This window comes from Epinephelus moara, chromosome 22 (genome assembly GCF_006386435.1).
Source record: "Epinephelus moara isolate mb chromosome 22, YSFRI_EMoa_1.0, whole genome shotgun sequence".
In the NCBI taxonomy this organism is placed as follows: domain Eukaryota; kingdom Metazoa; phylum Chordata; class Actinopteri; order Perciformes; family Serranidae; genus Epinephelus; species Epinephelus moara.
Window position 1 is genome coordinate 32345418 of NC_065527.1, and position 22183 is coordinate 32367600.

General features: G+C 44.6%; 2 protein-coding genes across 2 annotated transcripts in view; one reads left to right on the forward strand and one right to left on the reverse strand.

Annotated features, from left to right (window-relative positions):
- Positions 1-407: 407 nt before the first annotated feature.
- The window catches only part of LOC126384272 (uncharacterized), a 26678-nt gene continuing 4902 nt past the window's right edge, over positions 408-22183 (forward strand). The window contains exons 1-5 of the mRNA XM_050035232.1: positions 408-575; positions 1416-1621; positions 4008-4052; positions 8155-8357; positions 21625-21714. Of these exons, the coding sequence (XP_049891189.1) occupies positions 408-575; positions 1416-1621; positions 4008-4052; positions 8155-8357; positions 21625-21714 (712 nt within the window). The remainder of the gene's footprint in view (positions 576-1415; positions 1622-4007; positions 4053-8154; positions 8358-21624; positions 21715-22183) is intronic.
- LOC126384335 (uncharacterized) lies at positions 12871-14240 on the reverse strand. The gene has a single exon (XM_050035342.1). It carries the CDS (start codon positions 13696-13698, stop codon positions 12871-12873), a length of 828 nt encoding a protein of 275 aa, XP_049891299.1. The 5' UTR covers positions 13699-14240.

Below are 22183 nucleotides of genomic sequence, written 5' to 3' on the forward strand. Positions count from 1 at the left end.
ATTATTTCACTCACTTCTGTTGTCCCATTTATTGTAAAAAATTAATATTTGATCGTTAAACACATTTGTATCCTTGTGGCCTACTTGGGACTTGGGAAAGATGGGGGCCTTTCATGTTGTGTCCCAGACACCCCTAGACTGGGCATAACACTGCCAATGCTGAAAAAAATTTGCACAATTCCTGTGTAAAAAGGCCTTATATCGGTCTGTGTATCATCCAATCATTCAATTATTCCATTCAGTCTAGCAAACGAAAAATGAAAAAACGAGTCAATATTTCGTTTTTCTGTTTTTCTGTATAACCAAATAATGGAAGATTGGTGTTTGTTTTCCTATTTTCAGCTCAAAACAGAAAATATAATAAACAAGGAAATGAAAACAAAATAATAAATCTAATTTACAATAACATGTGGACCAACTACATGCTAATAGAGCCAGCTAACGTCGCAGGAAACTCAGCAGACACAGGCGCTGAGATGGAGATGGACGCATCCTTTGTGCTATTCAAGGCCGCCAGGAGGGTCACGTTGAGAGAGAAAGACATGACGGTAGAAAAGATTGCTAAAATATTTCAGGTAATATACGGTAGTCATCAAACGTTGCTTAACGTTTACAAACAATAATATGTCTCTTTCCCAAAGATATGTAGCTAGTTAACTCATGCTAGTTTGTTAGCATTAAGTTTTGCATTTACAGAATGTGCGACACTGGCTGAACTCTAAAGACAGCTAGTTGCCAGGCACATGTTAATCCATAAATTACTAATCTGTTGGAGTTATGTAAAGTTATGGGATACGAACAGCCTCCCATCCTGCCCCTTAACCCCACTCAACCGAGTTTATTAGGTCCATCAAGATAAACCTAATTCGGTCTAATGTGACAGTCCTGCTATAATTCATACCTTCATGAAGGTTATTATGTTCAGTTTGTGTTGAAACTGTTTTACAGAGGTGAACAGAGAAAAGGCATGGGAGCGCACAGACTTGCGTTTTAGAGAGGTGTTGATATGGTCGTTTTTGAAGTTGCAGTTAATGGTGCTGTTGAACTGTATTGTGTTGTACTGACAGGTGTTTCTAGTATTTTGCGCACCCTCTTTATATCAATGAGACTAGGTTCAATGACAGAAACACCTCTCTGTATAATGTAATACAGTTCATTATCACCACCATCATTATCAAAATGATCATACAGTTAAAGCAATGCTAATCTAAAACTAGACATTATGACTTTTACATTTAACCAGTCATGAGTTATTGCATGACTGTTGTATTGGATCATGTTAGTTTTAGCTAGGTGAACCTAATAAACTGGCTGCAGATTGTAGTGCTGTACCTATATCTATAAGAGTATTACGGATACAGTAAATTCCATTACCCAGATTTTGCTGATTTAAAAAAAACCTTACTGTCCTTTAGGTAACCAGCCAGAGTCTGTACCCTACTGGTGATAACAATGTGGCAGTGTTCCCCAGAGTGGATGGCTACTTTAGTTCACTCGACCTCAGGGATAAGGCCCATTACGGGGTACACAGGGCCAAGGCTGCACCAGATGTAAGTGGTAACGTCACTGCCTTGGGGCCCCCTCCTACTCCTTCCTCAAACAGCCAGTTTCGCTTCTCCAGGTTGGCTAGCTCAGCAAGTCCCTCACTGCCACCCAGGGCCCAATCCCTGAAATATTTTACAAGGTGAGCTAATTTTCTTTTTAAATTTCCATGTCCTTGTCAACAGAAAGAAATGTTTTATGTGCACTTCTCTATGTTCATCATTATGAATGACCCTAAATGTAATTTTTCTGAATTCCAGGATTGTCAGCCTGGGAGAGTTACAGTGTGGAAAGCTTGTGAACAGCAGAATGGTGGTTATAAGATTTACTGAGCAGGAGGTCAGTGTCCCATCTATGATTGAAAAAACAAAAGATGCTGTAGGAAGCAACGAACCACTCATCCTGACAGATCACAATGCAGTGGAAATTTTTGACTCAGAAGGAACAAGAGCTGCTTCATTTGAGCAACTTTATTTACCTTGTCAGTTTACAGTTTAGGTAACCATAGTCCGGTGTCTTAAAGATTTATTGTATTTACACAGAACATTTATGTTGCTTCACAATCAGGTTGCAAATATATTGTGGGCTTTGAATTTCTGCATCAACATTTATAAAGTCCCACATTTCAAACTGCAGCCATAAACAATGTCAAACTTTTACTGTCATTTCAGATAAAACTAAATTAATTTGCATTCATGTCAGTCTCAAGAATTAGTTCTTATTTATACATTATACATTTTTTGCACTCATTTAGGCTCCTTTTACTGGAAGCAGAATTCTCAAAAAATCATGGCTGTACCAGAGGCTGACTTCCAAGCTGTGCAACAAAAGAGGCGGAGAATCTCGTCAGTTGGACCGCCAGTGGCTTGTAACACCTCCTCACTTTTTCCTCCTGACAAGAATCATCGTAAAACGCTAAGCATGGCCTCTAATAAAGAGCAAAGCTGGCCTGACACAATATGTTGAAAGCAACTAAATGAATGCTATGTTCCTCAGTGAGTCCAAACACCGCCATAGTTGAGTCTTTCCCGCTATTATTATTATTACTTAGTTTAATATGTTTGGACATTGCTTGTGGTGTCCCCCAGGGGTCAGTTTTGGGACCTAAACTATTTATCCTTTATATAAATGACATTTGTAAAGTATCCAAACTAGTTTACTAGGCTGCTCTCAGAGCTCTTCCAATTCGGCATTCCCCTGCATGTACCCCAACTGAGCACAGGTAGCCTGTCATCATTTTGCGACCATAAGTAGATCCAGTCTGTTAAAAACACACACACACACACACACACACACACACACACACACACACACACACACACACACACACACACAAACACTCATGATATGTCACTCCATTCATAAACATATCATTAATTATAGACATGTATGGCTCGAGTGAGGCCATTAGAACGTGAGATTCTAGTGGTCTGCTGGGACTGGACCATACCGTGGAACTTTCGGTAGCCTCCACTTTTGGCGCTCAGACCGGTCTGTTGCATCTTTCACCATGGTAACTGTCGCTGAGGATCATGGGTAGGCTAATGTAGCCTTCATGCACGTATGCGCAAAACGTGCTCACGCAGCACAAAGACACCGTGAGAAATGGGAAAATCAATAACCGTAAATTAGATTTATTATTTAATTTTGGTTTCCCTGTTTATTATTTGTTCTGTTTTGAGCTCAAAATAGGAAAACAAACACCAATCTTCCATTTTTTGGTTATACAGAAAAACAGAAAAACGAAATATTGACTAGTTTTTTCATTTTTCGTTTGCTAGATTGAATGGAATAATTGAATGATTGGATGATACACGGACCTATGTCATATGACATTATGAATGCAGATTACAGTATTAAGTAAGCCTGTGTAATGTGTTGTTAGCGAGGTTATTATAGGCCTCTCTCTCTAAAAAAAGTCGTCTAATTCCTGGTGAAGTTTATTAAGTTTAATGTTATTAACAACCACAGTCTCATTTCAATGATGCATTAACTTAGATAGTAGATAAAAACAAAACTCCCTCCAGTCTTTTTGTTTGTTCAGTTTGTTGTTTTATATATCTTTGCAGTCTTCCTCTTTCAACTGTCCTGGCAGACAGTGAAGAGTCTGAACAATTTAAAAACAAGATTTGACCTCAGAATGACAGAAAGTCATCAGTAAACAGAAGAGGTGACTGTGCGGACAAGGACATAGGTATCCGGGAGTATTATCCTCCCGGACAGAATTATTACCAACTCACATTGTCTTTCTTTCTTTTCTTTCCCATAAGAAAGAAAGCGCTTAAACTGAGCTGCTGCTGTTGTTTAATCTTAAACCTCTGTCGCATGCAGGCCGCTGTGTCCTGACTGGGTGGGACAAATGCACCTGTCTCTAATATTGGAGGGGACACGTCCCCTCCATCCCCTCCGGTTCCTACGCCCTTGTGTGCGGACATCTCACAGATCTTCCTCTTTCCACTCTTTAGTCTTAGTCTGACAGTCTTCGGAGTCCGAGGTCAAACATCTGGCTGGTGAGTAGCTGCTCAAATCCAGATTATTCAAAGAAATAAAAAGATTTAATCAGTAAATACAGCTGGATAAATCAGCACAGCACTCTGAAAGGTTTAACTTTGACAGACGGCAGAAATATGATGCAGTGTTTAAACCCTCTTCATAGAGCCGAACATAAAATCCTTCTTAAGTTCCCTGTAACTACTTTCAAACTAGTGATTTACAGGTTGCACCATTAAAACCTGAGACATGATGTGTAAATCTGTCACTCAGAAACAAACCAATAAACAACTGGACTGTGACTGTCAAAGAAATAAACTGTATGAGGACACTGACCTTTATCTTGACACTGAGATATGAAATATGAAATGTGTGTGTGTGTGTGTGTGTGTGTGTGTGTATATATATATATATATATATATATATATACAGTATATATATATATAGCCTATATATATTTATACAACAGTTAGCTCCGACCGAGTAATTTGATTGGACGAGAGGCATTCCATGAATGCTGATATAGAGTACAACATCACTGGGACATGTAACAGTAAAATCACTCCGCTCACAGGTGTTATAAATATAAATACAACCGTTAATTAACCAACTGTCACACTCACAGGGATGGGCAATATTTCTGTTACTTGTATTTAAAATACATATTTCAATTACATTTGAGTATTTTGTAATTTGTATTATGTATAAGGCCAATAAAAAGCAAATGTAATTTGTAACAAAATACTTTTGAGTGGAGTAATTTTGTATTTAAAATACTCAAAATACTTTCTCCACAAATCAAAAAACAAAAATAATAGGCTACACATTCTTATAATAATAATATTGGATGTAACAATATTTTTTGTTTTTTTAAAGTTGGGCCATTCAGTGTGCCCTTCAATGACCTAGTGGTCCGTTTTACTGGACTGCGCATAACATAGGAAATTGTATGTTGTTGTGGTTGATGCTTGGGACGAGTATACTACAAATGAATGCCTCACGTGGGATCAATAAAGTTGTCTGAATCTAAATCTGAATCAATAAATAATATTTTAGGGTAGTCTACACCAAATTGTGAGGAAACAAGGGCAAATTTGCAATAGCTGCGACCAAATTTGCTACTGTCACGCCATTAATGGATGAATCATGGTTGTTCTTTCTGGCATAGTTACTTGTAGTCTCTAATTGCAGCACATAAATTTTGAGCATTTTTGGTCAAGGACTTTTTGAGTTATTCACAAAAAGATTTGAATCGGTTAGTATAGCACCACCCATGGACAAATCATGGGTATTCTTTCTGGTATAGTTACTCATGGTCTCTAGTTGTAGTATGCAAATTTTGAGCATTTTTGGTCAAGGACTTTTGAGTTATTCATGAAAAGCTTTGTGGACCGACCGACCAACCGACCAACCAACCGATCGACTGAGTGACCTATAGAGCTGCAGGTGGCTGCTAAAAAGAAAAAGAAAAAGAAAAAAAGCATTTTCTGTATTTGAAAATACAAAATACATGTATTTTATTTTGATACATTTTCTGGCACCAGTATTTTGTATTTTATTTTGATACATTTATTTGAGCGGTATTTTGTATAATATATATAAAATACATTTTGATGTATTTTTGCCCATCTCTGCACACTAGCTACATTGACGCAAACTGACACTATAGCGTTACACCAAGAAGATGGATATTTTCCCCCAAATTACATTTGAATTAAATTATGAGTGGTTGTCAGGAGAGGACGAGGAAAGGGAAAGTTTAGCCTCACAGAGCTGTTTGACTGCAGACTGTTGTTTTCTTTCATTCTCTCTCTCAGTTTTGAAGATCAACATGTCAGTGATGGGAAGTTGGACTCTGTTCTTTCTACAGAGCTTCCTCATCTTACTTCCGTCTGTCCTGCTTCCTTTTAACCCCTTGCTGGCTTTCTCACTAAAAAACTGCACTGTTGACAACAATGTGACTTGGGTAGAATGCGCAGATCGTGACCTCACTGGGGTTCCTGATGACATTCTCATAACTGTAGTAACTCTAGATCTCAACTTCAATCACATCTCAAAGATAAACAGGACAGATTTCAGCCGTTTTTCAAAGCTTGGGTATTTAAAAATTGCAAATAACTTGATTTCACATGTAGATGATGGAGCTTTTGCAGAGGTGGAGTTAATAGAGCTTGACATGGGTTCAAACAACCTCATAAACCTGACGAACTATATGTTTCAGGGCCTGTGGAAGTTAATTTTTTTGTCAGTGGAGAAAAACCATATCACATACATCTCCCCTCTGGCCTTTCAGTCCCTGATCAGCTTACAGACGTTACAACTGACATATAACAACCTACATCAAATAACCGACATTGTGCCCATCTTACAACTACCAAACTTGAATGATCTGCTCGCTGATTTTAACAGTCTCTCTTCCTTTCAGTCAGATGACCTGCCTTTTAATAAATCAAACCTCAGGACACTGTGGCTATGTAGTGATTCAATGAAAAAGTTCAGCATTACAAGAGACATTTTTCCCCATCTTCAGTCTATCCATTTAAATGCTAACACTGGCTTTGAGTGGGATGTACCAGACCCAATGTTTCTGAGGACCCTGACTACTTTGGAGTTATTTGTATTTGACAGTAATTGTGAGATGTACCAAGTGATGCTGAAGAGTGCCGAGTCAGTGCGGGAACTGTCACTCCTCTTTTGGCACCATGACCGAGAAAGAGATCTGGTAGACATCGCCTGCCAAATGACTGCTCTGACAAGTCTTCATTTGAGTGGAATTAGCTTTGTCAGTATAAACAAGACATTTCTTCAGTCTTGCACTGAAATTACTGAGCTTAATTTATCATATAATTATTTGGAAGAGCTGTCCGAGTTTTCCCTCGGATCAATAAAACAGCTCAGACGCCTGGACTTAGTGAGAAACTCCCTGTCTAGAGTGCCACAGGGTGTCAGAGGCCTCTCCACACTTGAAATCCTAGATCTGAGTGTGAATTTCATCAGCGAGTTAGACTGCTCTGACTTTCAAAATTTGACAAAACTAGTAGAACTCAATCTCAGCCAAAATCGCATTTCAACACTCAAGGGATGTGTTTTTCAAGATCTGAATGATTTGAAAGTCCTGAACGTTGCAGAAAATGGGGTTCATTTACTTGTTGATTTCTTCAAATTGAATTTACAGAAACTAGAAGTTTTGGATTTGAACATGAATACTTTGATGCAGCTCAAAACAGATGACTTTAAGAATATGTCTTCCCTCAGGTCTCTGTATTTAGAATCAGATACATTTTACGTTGCCCATAAGGGGGCTTTTGAAGGACTGGACAATCTTCAAAATCTTTCAGTTACACCATTTTTTGGTGAAAAGGATTTCATTACAAAGGTTTTTACAGGACTGCAACACCTAGAAAACCTCAAAATACATCTCACGTCTTCATATGACAGCAAGAGTTCTCGTCAAAAAAATGAGACACATTTACCCATTTTCCCATTACCTTTCTTGAAGAGTCTACTGATACAAAATTATGATTGGTATCATGAAATCTCACCTGATTTTCTGACAGGTCTGAATTCTTTAGATTACTTTGGAGCGGAGAAATTATTTACAGAGTCACCTCACCCAGACACATTCAAAAACACTCCCCTCCTGACAAGTCTTCACATATTTCAAAGTGATCTGCAAGTCTTAAACCCTGAAGTGCTTCAGCCAATCCTCAACCTGCAGGCTCTCGACCTTTCCAAAAACAAGCTCAGATCTCTGGATTTTCTAGCCCAGGTCAACCTCTCTGCACTCAGAGTGTTGACAGTTAGAGACAATGAATTGACCGTGATCAATGAGATGGTCTTTCAGTCTCTCCCTGCACTGACATACCTGGACCTGACTGGTAACCCTTTCACTTGTAACTGCTCTAACACTGGCTTTATCCAATGGGTGAAGAACAACAACCAAACACAGGTTGTTAATGCCTACAAGTACACTTGTACCTTTCCTGTGGCTAAACAAGGAACAAAGTTGCTGGACTTTGACGTCCAGTCCTGTTGGATGGACGTTAGCTTCCTCTGCTTCATTTCTAGCTTTTGCCTGACACTGATGACTCTCCTCACATCCTTCATCTACCACTTTCTGAGGTGGCAGCTAGCCTACACCTATTACCTCTTCCTGGCCTTCCTCTACGACAGCAGGAAGAGGAAGAAGGGCGCTCCTCATCACTACGATGCTTTCATCTCCTACAACGTTCATGACGAGGACTGGGTTTACAGAGAGATGCTTCCAGTGCTGGAGGGAGAGCAGGGCTGGAGACTCTGTCTGCACCACAGAGACTTCCAACCAGGTAAACACTTGACTCTGCATGTCTGTCTCTTTGTATGCGTAGCATAATTCATCAAATAGAGTTGAATCTGCCTGTAAGGTTTTGTAGGTGGTAATCCCTTACAAACAGGATGAAACCAGGCAGGATTGAGATGTAACAAGGGGAAATAAGCAGCATGACCAGCAGGGATTGTTCAGAGCTCTGTTTTTTCTTTACTTATACAAGACAAGCAAGGTACAAAAAGTCCATGATCTTCAGTTACAGCATAAGATTTTACAAAAAGGGAAAAAAAGGCTTACAGGCTCAGCAGCAGTTCTGGCAGCAGACGTGACCCCCAACCTGACCCCCTCTCTCTGACACCCAAACTGCCTTCCTCATCTGGCATATCTACCCCTGGCCTGTACCATTACATAGAAGGTTCCCCAAAATCCCATTACCATAACTATATACAATACATGTACAAATTAACCCCACTAATACTTACATACACACACAATACAAATAAATGCTGACTAATACAGGTTAAACAAAACACATAATAAACTGAAGAGAGACCAAACAAAAGCCAAACTCAACACAAACCCTCTACCCCCTCCCCTCTCTGCTCCTACACTCTTGGCTCAGCTCCATTATTGGAGCCAGCTGGAGTCCTGTGGCTCATGTGTGCACTCCATGAAACCACGCCCTCCCGGAAGTTGACCTCAGAGACAAAGAGGAGTTAGAAGGGTTCAAAATAAAAGCACAACAACAACCAAAAGAAAACTTCCTGTATTAGTTTAACACATCCAACTTTACTGTATGTGTGCAATGTTTGTCACCTTAGTGAGGGGGATGCTTCCCAGCTCCCTCACACTTCTCCCCCCTTCCGGCAGGCTTGCCAACCACGTTGCGAGACAAGAAGTCAGCCACCATGTTCTGCTTGCCTGGCCGGTAGTGGATGGAGAACCGATAGGGTTGAAGGGACAGGAACCAACGAGTGATCCGGCTGTTGGTATCCTTCATCTGCTCCAGCCATTGTAACGCCCTATGGTCTGTCTCCAAGTTGAACTCCCTACCCAGCAGGTAGTACTTGAAGGTGTCGACGGCCCACTTGATGGCCAAACACTCCAACTCCACCGCTGAGTACCTCGTCTCCCTGGGAAACAGCTTCCTGCTGATGTAGGCCACTGGCTTCCTTTCCTCTACATCTCCTTGAAGAAGGACGCCACCTATCCCTCGTCGAGATGCATCTGTCTGGACTGTGAAAGGTAAGTTGAAGTTTGGGTTCTGAAGCACCGGCTCCCTGCACAGTGCCTCCTTGAGGTCCTGGAAAGCCTTCTCTTGCTCCTCCCCCCACTCAAACTTGATTTTGGTGGTGCTGGTGAGATCAGATAAGGGTGCCGCCCTCGCAGAGAAGTCCCGGATGAAGTGCCAGTACCAGCCCACCAGCCCCAGAAATGACTTCACCTGCTTCCGAGTAGTTGGCCTCTCTCTTGCTCTGATTGCCTCCACTTTGTCCTGCACTGGCATGATGACTCCACTTCCAAGGATGTAACCCAAGTACTGGGCTTCCTGCTTCGCCACTGCACACTTCCTTGGGTTGATGGTCAGGCCTGGTTCCTTGATTTTCCCCAGCACGGTTGCCAGGTGGCTCAGATGTTCCTGCCAAGAGGTACTGTATATGACAACATCATCAAGGTAAGCAGCTGCAAACGTGTCCATACCTGCCAGCACTTGGTTCATCAACCTCTGGAAGGTGGCCAGGGCTCCGTGGAGACCAAAAGGCATCTTCATGAACTGCCAGAGTCCTTGAGGTGTCCTGAAAGCAGTTAGAGGCTTGGCATGATCAGACAAGGGCACTTGCCAGTAACCTTTGCAAAGGTCAAGGGTGGTAATGAACTTTGCCCGGCCTACCCGCTCAGTGAGGTCATCCAGTCTTGGCAGAGGATAAGCATCAAATTCAGATTGTGCATTTACCTTCCTGAAGTCGATGCAAAACCTGATGCTTCCATCCTTCTTAATTACCAAAACAATAGGATTGCTCCATTCACTGGTAGAAGGCTCGATGACACCCAGCTCCAGCATGACTGCAATTTCCTCCTCCAACACTGGCACCAACTTCTGCGGGATGCGATACATTCTCTGCCTGATGGGGGTGCTGTCTCTCAGGCGAATGTCATGCTCCACTAAGTCTGTTGTCCCTGGCTTCTCCTGGAACAAGTCTGGAGGAACAACAGCCTGCAATTCTTGCTGCTGGGTGAGGGAGAGATGAGACAGGTCAAGGGATACAGAGTTGTGACTAGCAGGAGTGAACTCACCCACCACGTCATCCTCCTCCTCCACTGCCCGCACAAACATCTGCTGTCGGGGTGGGAATTCCTGGGTTTTCCACTCCTTCAACAGGTTGATGTGGAATGTTTGTTTTGGATTTCTCTTTTCTGGCGTCTCAATCTCATAGGTTGTCGGACTCAGCTTCCTCAGGACAGTATAAGGGCCCTGCCATTTTGCCAGCAACTTGTTCTCCACTGTTGGCAGAAGAAGCAGCACCTGCTGACCTGGGCTGAAGGATCTCTCTCTTGCTGCCTTATCATACCAGGTTTGCTGTCCCAGCTGAACCTTCTCCATCCTTTTCCTCACCAGCTTGGTGGTCTGCTCCATTTTCTCCCTCATCTGCAAGACAAAAGCCAGCACACTGGTCTCCTTCCCCTGGGATTCCACCCAGGTCTCCTGCAGCACATCAAGGGGACCTCTCACCTGCCTGCCGTACAGGAGCTCAAAAGGTGAGAAGCCAGTGGAAGCCTGTGGCACCTCCCTATAAGCAAAGAGGAGATACGAGAGCCACTTGTCCCAGTCTTTGGCATTAGTGGAGATAAACTTCTTCAACATGCTTTTCAGAGTTCTGTTGTACCTCTCCACCAAGCCATCGGTCTGGGGGTGGTAAGGAGTGGTCCGAATACTCCTAATGCCTAAGAGCCTGTACACCTGCCTGAGTGTGTTTGAAAGGAAGTTTGTTCCCTGGTCTGTCAAAATTTCTGATGGAATCCCCACCCTGGAAAAGAGCTGCAGTAATGCATATGCTATTTGCCTAGCAGTGATGTCTCTCAGGGGACATGCCTCAGGATACCTGGTGCTGTAATCACAAATTACAAGTATGTAACGGTGTCCTGACTGTGTCCTCTCTAACGGCTCTACAATGTCCATAGCTATTCGGCTGAATGGAACCCCCATGATAGGAAGTGGTTGCAATGGAAATTTTGGCACTTTCTTATCCCCTGCTAGCTGACAGATAGCACAAGACTGACAATAATCCTGCACCTCCCTGTTCAACCCTGGCCAATGAAACCTGTCTGCAATTCTGTCCAAGGTCTTCTTAGTCCCCAGATGACCTGCCCAGGGTATACTATGGCCCAGCTTTAGTACCTCCTCTCTTAGCCTCTGTGGAACCACCAGTCTTTCCCTATCATCTAGAGCTGCCTTGTAGTACAGTACCTTGTCTCTGAGGAAATAGCCTTCCCCTGCTACCTGACCCTGCTGCGCTACCACTGCCTTTCTGAAGAAGTCCTGCAGTGATTCATCCTCTTTCTGAAGCTGTACAAAGTCACACCTTTTGCCAGCATCACAAACCTCTGGCTCTGTTAGCTCTGACCTTGTTCTAACTATGTCTGCCATTTTCTCTTGCCTTTTCTGTCTCTTACTTTTACTCATTTTACCAGAATTATCAGGGAGAAACTCCTCAAAGAAAGGCAGTTCAGAAAGAACATTTAGATCTTCCTCAGCTGAAACCTGAGCTGTCGCCTGGCACTCTGCATCTACCTGAGCTGGAAACTGGGGAATTGGCTCATCTGGACCCTTAGCATCCTCTGCTGACCCTGTCTGGTCCCCCCTAGCTCCCCTTTCCTCCAATCTCTGTATCTGTCCCTGTGACCTGGTGACAATATTCACTGGCTTACATGACTGAACCAACTCCTGAAGAATGGACAGATCCTGTCCTAGGATTACTTGGTGAGCTAACCTGTCTACCACCCCAACCGACAGAAGAAAAGTTTGCCCAGCTACCTCCAGGTACACCACGGTCATAGGATAAGCTTTCTGGTCACCATGCACACAAGAAATATCCAGGACTGGCTTTCCCAAGGAACCCTCCCTCTGGACTAATGATGGGTGTATTAATGTCTGCTCACTCCCAGTATCAAGGAGAGCCTGGGCTGGGTTACCATTGATTTTAACTGTAGTGACCTGCTGTTTTCCTACCACACACCTCTCACTTAGACAGGGGCGAGGAACTGTACACAAATAAGCTGCTTTAGCTTTCCTAGCTGGACATTCTGGCTTAATGTGTCCCTCCTGACCACAGTAAAAACAAACAGGTTTAGTGGTTGACTTTGACTTAACAGGAGCTACAGACTTTTCTAGAGGCCTGACTGACTCTGACTCCCTGGGACCACCTCAACCCCCCGACCCCAGTGGCTTACCCCATGCCGTGGTAGACTTTTGTGGAGCCTCAAACCGGTAGTTCTTGGACCCTCGTCGGGCTGACAGGAAGGTTTCCACCAGCTCAGCTGCATTCCGTGCTGACTCTGGATCCCTTTTCCTTCACCCACACTCTGAGCTCTGGGGAGAGGGAGCGGTAGAACTGCTCCAGAATGAGGATCTCCCCAATCTGCTCCTTGGTCCTCTTCGCCGGTTGAATCCACTTGTCATACAAGTCTTTAAGTCGATTGTAGAATTCTTTAGGGCTCTCATTAGGGTGGATATCCGGCTCCCTGAACCTCTGCCGATAGACCTCCTCGTTGATTTCATACTTTGCAAGGATGGCTTCTTTTACCTTCTTGTAGTCAGATGATTCCTCTGCCGCCATGGCCACATATGCTGCCCGTGCCTTCCCTGTCAGGTGTGGAATCAGCCTCACCGCCCACTCGACCTCTGGCCACTGATATGCCACTGCCAGGCGCTCAAATGTGGTCAGATACTGCTCAATGTCATCACCTTCCTCCAGTCTGGGGACTACCGCCTGCCCCCAGCCCCTACCAGCAAACTCGGTCCGGGCACTGGGCTGGGAAGCATGCCCCTCCTCCTGCTGTAGTGATGAATTCCGCTGGGGCTGACTTCCACCTCCTTGCTGCTGCTGCTCCAGATCATCTCTGAGGTTATTCAGTTGAACTTGCATTTGGCGCCACCTCATGTCCTGTTTCCCGGATTCTTTGTCCCACCTTTCACTCAGGTCATGTTGAAACTCAAGACATCGCTGCAACATGCTTGTGATTGTATCCATCTCCACAGGCAAAGGAGGTATGGTCACAGGCTGTCCCCCTGCAGCACCCTCTTCTGGGTCGTCTTCTACAACGTCCGTCTTTTGGGCTTTGTTTTGTGATTTAGGTCCCATGCTGTTGCTCTCAAAGCTGCTCCCCTTCAATCTGGCTGCGACTCATCCCACTTCTGACACCAAATGTAAGGTTTTGTAGGTGGTAATCCCTTACAAACAGGATGAAACCAGGCAGGAGGCTCAACAGCAGTTCTGGCAGCAGACATGCCCCCCAACCTGACCCCCTCTCTCTGACACCCAAACTGCCTTCCTCACCTGGCATATCTACCCCTGGCCTGTACCATTACATAGAAAGGTTCCCCAAAACCCCATTACCATAACTATATACAATACATGTACAAATTAATCCCACTAATACTTACATACACACAATACAAATAAATGCTGACTAATACAGGTTAAACAAAACACATAATAAACTGAAGAGAGACCAAACAAAAGCCAAACTCAACACAAACCCTCTACCCCCTCCCCTCTCTGCTCCTGCACTCTTGGTTCAGCCTAACCAGGTAATTATTGGAGCCAGCTGGAGTCCTGTGGCTCATGTGTGCACTCCATGAAACCATGCACTCCCGGAAGTTGACCTCAGAGACAAAGAGGAGTTAGAATCAGAATCAGAATCAGAAATACTTTATTGATCCCNACACTCCCGGAAGTTGACACTCAACACAAACCCTCTACCCCCTCCCCTCTCTGCTCCTGCACTCTTGGTTCAGCCTAACCAGGTAATTATTGGAGCCAGCTGGAGTCCTGTGGCTCATGTGTGCACTCCATGAAACCATGCACTCCCGGAAGTTGACCTCAGAGACAAAGAGGAGTTAGAATCAGAATCAGAATCAGAAATACTTTATTGATCCCCGAGGGGAAATTATTTATGTTACAGGTGCTCCTTGCAAGAGAGGAAAGATACGTGAAAATATAAGAAATTTAAACAGTAGTATTAACAAATATATAGTTAAATAAACAGGAATTATTAACAAACATAAACGTAAATAAATATATATACATACATATATATATTGTAAACTGAACAAGATTATTTACACAAACAGAATATATACAGTCAGGGTGAATGGGGTTATTGCACAAGTTAAATTAAATTATTGCAGTGTGTGAAAAAGTCTCAGGGCCACTCAGAGGGAGGAGTTGTACAGTTTGATGGCCACAGGCAGGAATGATTTCCTGTGGCGCTCAGTGGTACATCTTGGTGGTATGAGTCTCCCACTGAAAGTACTCTTGTGCCTGACCAGCACATGGTGGAGTGGGTGTGAGACATTGTCCAAGATAGTTCGTAGCTTAGACAGCATCCTCCTCTCTGACACCACCATCAGAGAGTCACACTCCATTCCCACAACGTCACTGGCCTTGCGGATCAGTTTGTTGAGTCTGTTGGCGTCCGCCACCCTCAGCCTGCTGCCCCAGCACACAACAGCATAGAGGATAGCACTGGCCACCACAGACTCATAGAAAATCCTGAGCATAGTCCGGCAGATGTTGAAGGACCTCAGTCGCCTCAGAAAATAGAGACGGCTCTGGCCCTTCCTGTAGAGAGCGTTAGTGTTCTTAGCCCAGTCCAGTTTATTGTCAATGTGTACCCCCAGGTACTTATAGTCCTCTACAATGTCCACACTGACCCCCTGGATGGAAACAGGGGTCACCGGTGTCTTGGTCCTCCTCAGATCCACAGCCAGTTCCTTTGTCTTTGCCACGTTGAGCTGCAGATGGTTCTGCTCACACCATGTGACAAAGTTATCCACAACAGCCCTGTACTCATCCTCATCACCCTTGCTGATACATCCAACTATAGCAGAGTCATCAGAAAACTTCTGAAGATGGCAGGTCTCAGTGCAATAGCTGAAGTCCGTGGTGTAGAGGGTGAAGAGGAAGGGAGAGAGGACAGTCCCCTGCGGGGCCCCGGTATTGCTGACCACTCTGTCTGACACACAGCGTTGCAAGCGCACATACTGTGGTCTGCCAGTCAAGTAGTCTACAATCCAGGACACCAGGGGGGCATCCACCTGCATTGCTGTCAGCTTGTCACCCAGTAGAGCTGGACGGATGGTGTTGAACGCACTAGAGAAGTCAAAAAACATGACCCTCACAGTGCTCGCCGGCTTATCCAAATGGGCGTAGACACGGTTGAGCAGGTAGATGATGGCGTCCTCAACTCCAAGTCGGGGCTGATAGGCGAACTGGAGGGGGTCCAAAAGTGGCTTGACCATGGGCCGGAGCTGCTCCAAGACGAGTCTCTCCAGGGTCTTCATGATGTGGGAGGTCAATGCCACGGGTCTGTAGTCCTTGGAGCCACTGGGACGCGACGTCTTTGGCACAGGAACGAGGCAGGATGTCTTCCACAGCAAGGGGACCCTCTGGAGACTCAGGCTCATGTTGAAGACATGCTGAAGTACTCCACATAGCTGGGGGGCACAGGCTTTGAGCACCCTGGGGCTGACACCATCAGGGCCTGCAGCCTTATTTGAGTGGAGTCTCATCAGCTGTCTTCTCACATGGTCAGCAGTGAAGCACATTGTGGAGGTGATGACACGTGGGGGAGGGGTGTAGTCCTCATGATGGAGAGAGCAGTCAGTCTGACCACGGGGAGAGGAGGTGTGAGGAGGAGGAGGAGGGGGGGTCAAGCAGGAGGGTGTTGAGGTGTGAGAGGGAGGAGTGGGGGAGGAGGGCGGAGTGGGAGATGGTTGACCAAGACAGACAGCAGAAGAGTCAGGGGGGGGATGGGCAGGGCCAGTAGTGTCAAATCTGTTAAAAAACAGATTCAGTTCATTGGCCCTGTCCATGCTGCCTTCAACTCCTCTGTGGTTGTTGGTCCTGAAGCCAGTGATGGTCCTCATTCCACTCCAGACCTCTCTCATGTTGTTCTGCTGGAGTTTCCTCTCCAGCTTCCTCCTGTACCTCTCCTTAGCCTCCCTGATCTTCATCTTCAGCTCCCCCTGTATTGTTCTCACCTCCTCCCTGTTACCAGCTCTGAAGGCCCTCTTCTTTGAGTTGAGGATGACTTTGATGTCCTTTGTTACCCACGGTTTGTTATTTGGGTAACAATGGACAGTCCTGGCTGGGACAGTGGAGTCCACACAGAAGCTGATGTAGTCCGTGATGCATTCTGTGAGCCCGTCGATGTCCTCCCCATGTGGCTCACAGAGTGCCTGCCAGTCTGTCACACCAAAACAGCCCTGCAGTGTCTCATAAGTCTCCTCCGACCATCTCCTCACTGTCCTCATGGTCGCAGGCTGGCTCTTGACTAGTGGTACATAGCAGGGGTTGAGGTGCACCAGGTTGTGGTCTGACCTACCCAGAGGGGGGAGGGGGGAGCAGCTGTATGCATCTTTGGCGTTTGCATACAGCAAGTCCAGTGTTCTCTCCTCTCTGGTAGGACAGCTCACATACTGTGTGAATGTGGGCAATGTTGTTGCCATGGTGACATGGTTGAAGTCACCCGAGATAGCTATGAAGGCACTCGGGTGTTTAGTCTGCAGGCGGGCTATGGCGGAGTGAATGACGTCACATGCCGACGTCGGGTTGGCAGAGGGGGGGATGTAAACAGTTACAATAATGGCATGTGAAAACTCCCTGGGCAAATAATACGGCCTGAGTCCAACAGCAAACAGTTCAATGTCCGGGCAACAGATACGTTCCTTAATGGAAATATGGTCAGGACTGCACCAGCGGTTATTTACTAGAACAGCAAGCCCCCCTCCTTTGCGCTTACCGCTCTCGGTGCAGTCCCGGTCGGCCCGAACAGTCTGGAAGCCGCTGATGGAGACGTTGTTGTCGGGAATGTCCTGGTGAAGCCATGTCTCAGTGAAGCACATAAGACTACATTCCCGGTACTCCTTCTGACTTTTGGCGACCGCTGTCAGCTCGTCCATCTTATTTGCCAGTGACCTCACGTTGCCCATGACGAGAGAGGGGAGACACGGCTTATATCTTCTCTTCTCCATAAGCCTCCGTTGTCTCAACCCTGCTTTTTTCCGCCGCTGTTTACTTCCTCCCCTGCATCCTCTGTGTGTTTTCCTCCACAGTTCAGCTGGTATCTCCGATGTTCCGGCCGCCAAGCCGGCCGGCCTCAGCGCAATCAGCTGATCTCTGGAGTAAACAATGCGGCCATGAAGTTGTTGCGCAATGGTGCCGGGTCCGAATGAAATAAGTAATTCCAGGGTGAGGAAAACGAGTACAACTCTCTCAATCAGCATGTTTTGAGAGGGCGCAGTTTCAAAATGACAATCACAAAAAGCCAGCACAAATACCAAACTTAATAAAGCAAAAAAGTAAGAAAACCGAGAAAACAAGCAGGAGCGACTGCAACAGGCTGCACGCGCGGGCGCATGCGCACTAACCAAAGGGTTCAAAATAAAAGCACAACAACAACCAAAAGAAAACTTCCTGTATTAGTTTAACACATCCAACTTTACTGTATGTGTGCAATGTTTGTCACCTTAGTGAGGGGGATGCTTCCCAGCTCCCTCACACTGCCAATTTTTGAAACATGCCGAAAAAACAACAACAATTTGACAAGTAAGCCCACTCTACACAGTAACTATTACGGTGTATGAAGGTAAGAAATAGGGATGACAGTGATTAACCATAATCAGTTAATTGCCAAGAACATTTTTGACTGGTTACACATGATTAATTTTCCTGCTCTTGAGTTTAGTAGTAGTACTAGTATTATGGTAGGGTTGGGTGGGAGCTAGCTAGCATCACCACTAAATCAGTGATTACTGCTGTCCCTTTTTTTTTTTTTTTTTTTTTTTAGATATTTTTTGGGGCGTTTTTGCCTTTAATTGATAGGACAGCTGAGTGTGAAGGGGGGAGAGAGAGAGAGAGGGAAACCCGGACCTCGGACCCGGGCCGCTGCGGCAACCGCCTTGTACATGGGGCGCCTGCTCTATCCACTAAGCCACCGATGCCCCGTTAATGTTGTCCTTACCCATAGTGTGGAAACATTGTGTCCACCTTCCAGCCTACCCCTGTCACCCTGGTAAATAAGCTTAACTTTAGGATGCAAACCTCTTTAGCACCTCCATTGTTGAAAGTTAGGGTTAGAATCACAAAAAGTCAGAGGGAGTAATGGACGTGTTCAGATATGACTTTCAGTTGGCCAATTCTGCAAACATCAGACTATCCAGAAAGAGGAGGCCTGGGATTGTCTCAGCAGGTAAGATGAACTGCCTAACATGCTGCCAAGGTTCTGTAAAAAAGGCGTCAGTCAACTGTTGAACCTCAGATTCAGAAAGATGAATGAGGTTTCCATCTCGGTCGTAGAATGTTGAAGCAGCTCTTTAGTCTTGCCAGTCTGGAAGGGTTATGGAAGTTTGCTAATCAGTCAGTGTTTTGTGGACTTGGAGAGGGCTTATTTCTCTCCTAGGTATCTTGTGGGGGGATAATGCAAGAATGGGGTACCTTTGCGCATAGACACAAAAGAAACTAGTTCGTGCAAAGTATTGTCCGAACACTTTTAAGGATTTGTGAGCAACCTTAACAAGTTTACATTTGAACAATGGACTTGAATCACTAATTGAGGGATCCTAAGTCCTGCCCTCCTTAATTACTATTGTCATGTTGGATATGCTTGATAAACAGAAGCATGGCAATGCCGGTTCTTTTTAGTGTGTGTTTATTAGAGTGTTTATGAGACAGTTTCTGGGCCTTAGGCAATATAGCTGCAAAAAGCAGACAGCAAGGACTCCAGTGTGTGATGGAAGGATATATTTATGATATTACAGTCATGAACAAAGCAAAATTACACAAATTGAGGCTTCCATTCTCGGGGTGCTTTCACACCTGTCCTGTTTGGTTCTGTTCAATTGAATTCAAGTTGGTTTGCCCCCTAAGTGCAGTTTGTTTGGGCTGCTGTGAACACAGCAATCATAGTCGTGTGCACACCAAGACCAAGACGGACCAAGACCACCTCTTCAAGAAGGTCTCGGTCTGGTTAAAAACGTACTCTGGTGTGGTTCGTTTGTGGTGAGAATGTGTTCCAACCTCGATCCGAACCAACTGCAGTCGCATTACGCATTGTTTGGGTTAAACATGACCATGTTACAGTGCGGGAGGATTATTAATGTGTGTCTTCTCCTGTACTGCCTTAATATGAACATTCCGCACATCCAATGCATCAAAACATTTATTTCTACTAAGAGTCATAGGCTGGAGTCGAACCTGGGCTGCTGCAGCAATAGCCTTGTACATAGGGTGCCTGCTCTACCACTAAGCCACCAATGCCCTGTGTTGCATTTATCTTTAAAGTGTAGTCTTCTACAACATTTTGTTTACTTCCTGGATTTTTCCCGCATTGGAAATTCGGACCTATCAAGAGCAGCTTTCTTGCACAGCCATTTGATTTGAACCAATTCTAGGCAATTATGCAACTTTGTAACAAAATTAGTCCCTGATTCGGACCAAAGCAAGACAACTCTAGGTCTGAAAGCACCCCCCCAAAAAACGGTAGAAGAGAACAAGGATGACTAGACTATTTTTCAACATTTCTCCTGCACTACAGGGTATGTGTCCCCTTTTCTCCATCCGGGGTCAGTAAAGCACTCTATGTACTGTATTTCTCACTGAACACAAACCGTGGTACTGACCATTGACTATATAAAGATGGACGACACGTCTTCACTTCCTCCCACTATACGAAACTGAAGCCAGAATATCTCATATATGTTTGCTGCCATCTTGTGCTGGTGACATCATTTGGAGTGTAGTCTGTGCAGTAGTGGTGTCCACGGTGTTGAGTTCCCGCCCACACACCTGTTCGACCCAATCGCGAGTAGAGCCATTGATTGTGAGCACACCGACTGACTCACACAGCTGTCAATTATTGGTCAAAACCCCCTTTTTTACCATCAAACAACTAATCAAAACCAAACTTATCAGAAAAACAAACACCTGAACAAACATTAGCTGGATAAGAACAACCTAAAATAACAGAAACCATCTCTGATGTATACTTTGATTTTTTTAGAGTGGCTCATGTTCCATTTACTAACATGGAGGGGATGGGGTTTGTGACCCATACTGCAGCCAGCCACCAGGGGGTGATTGAGGTGTTTTGCCTTCACTTTGGGGGAGCTGTCATGTCGTCCATCATTTTTATACAGTTTATGGTGCTGACGTTAGTTTCTCTTTACTGTAGAATGTTACGTTAGTTACTTTGAGGCAGCACAAAGCCTAGCAGACATATAAACAAAGGAACGTTAGCTGTAATCTTATTTGGCAAATTATTACTCATAGCTTCATGAAAAATTCAGCAACCAAACTATCCGTCCTTTTCCAAATCTCTTTAACATTACCACGGAAATATGGACAAAGCAAACCTGATGTTGGTGATCTGACAGTAGGCTAACTCCTCATGATGTAGTTATACATTAGCTAGCATTTTGGTAACTAAAGATATGACTATGTACAATGTCATTTGTCCATAAAGATTGTGACAGCCACATCTTTTAACCATATTACAAGTCTGTACTTTTTGTCAACATAGGCAAGCCTAGTACAAAACATATCTAAGTATAACAGGATAGGGGAAAGTTGACAGAGGTTCTGCCGAAGTTTACTCAACTGTTTTTGGTGCACAGAGTGATAAGAGGCAGGACTTACTGTACGTTCACACCAAAAGCTGCCAGTGCTGCAAAGGTGACAGGTCTTATTCATTTTCAATGGACATGTGGCGACTAGAGGCGTTTTGAGCTGCAAAAGCAATGAGCCAAATTATTATTTGGCGAATTGCGCTACAAATGAAAGTTGAAAACTGGTTAACGTTATGCAAATTAGCTATGACGCGTTTGAGCTGCAAATGACCAGCAACCAATCGGAATGTAGATGTCCATCGCTTGTGTGGAACCCAGGGAACATCCTTGGAAACTTCTAGTTCCTACCACACATTTGTTCCTACTTCAAAACAAGCAGCAAGCTGTCAAACTGATCTATGTTCAACCTGAAGTAGCGCTGGAACCTCTCTCCATCCAGCCGCAGCTCCCACACCAGCCGATGATATTCCCCGTGCTGGCCCTGGAGGATATCGTGAACCCAGACCCGATGGCGGCTACATCCACGCAGGTACCACACGGCAGCACAAATTACAAGAGTGTCTTCTTCCATGTTGAATCGATACACAAGTGTGGACAATGGCACATATACAATTTCTTTGTGCTCTGGAATGCTTGTTATTAGCGGGAATGCAATTCATTTGCTCTCCTTACCACCAGTTTAACTAATCGCACCCAAACCATTGACAGTGTTTCCCCTAGGTTTACAGCTTTGGGGGGGGATAACAAATCAAAAAATTTTGCTCATATTCGGTTCAGGTTCGGCCCACTTGACATGCTGCTGTGTTGTGCTACGGCCTATTGAAATGCTGGAATTTGTTATTTACGTGACAACGCCTGAACGCAACACAGGCTGTGTGTGTTTAATGTTTAATGTCAGACCTATTTAGACATTTTATTCTGTTTTCATTGTCCAAACATGAAAGTTTCTGTACTCAGGCAAATGCACTAAGTCACATTTCTGTGCTCCAGCCAGTAAC

Coding starts and splice junctions, on each gene's coding strand:
- LOC126384335 (XM_050035342.1), bottom strand. CDS start 13,698: ATGGGACCTAAATCACAAAACAAAGCCCAAAAGACGGACGTTGTAGAA.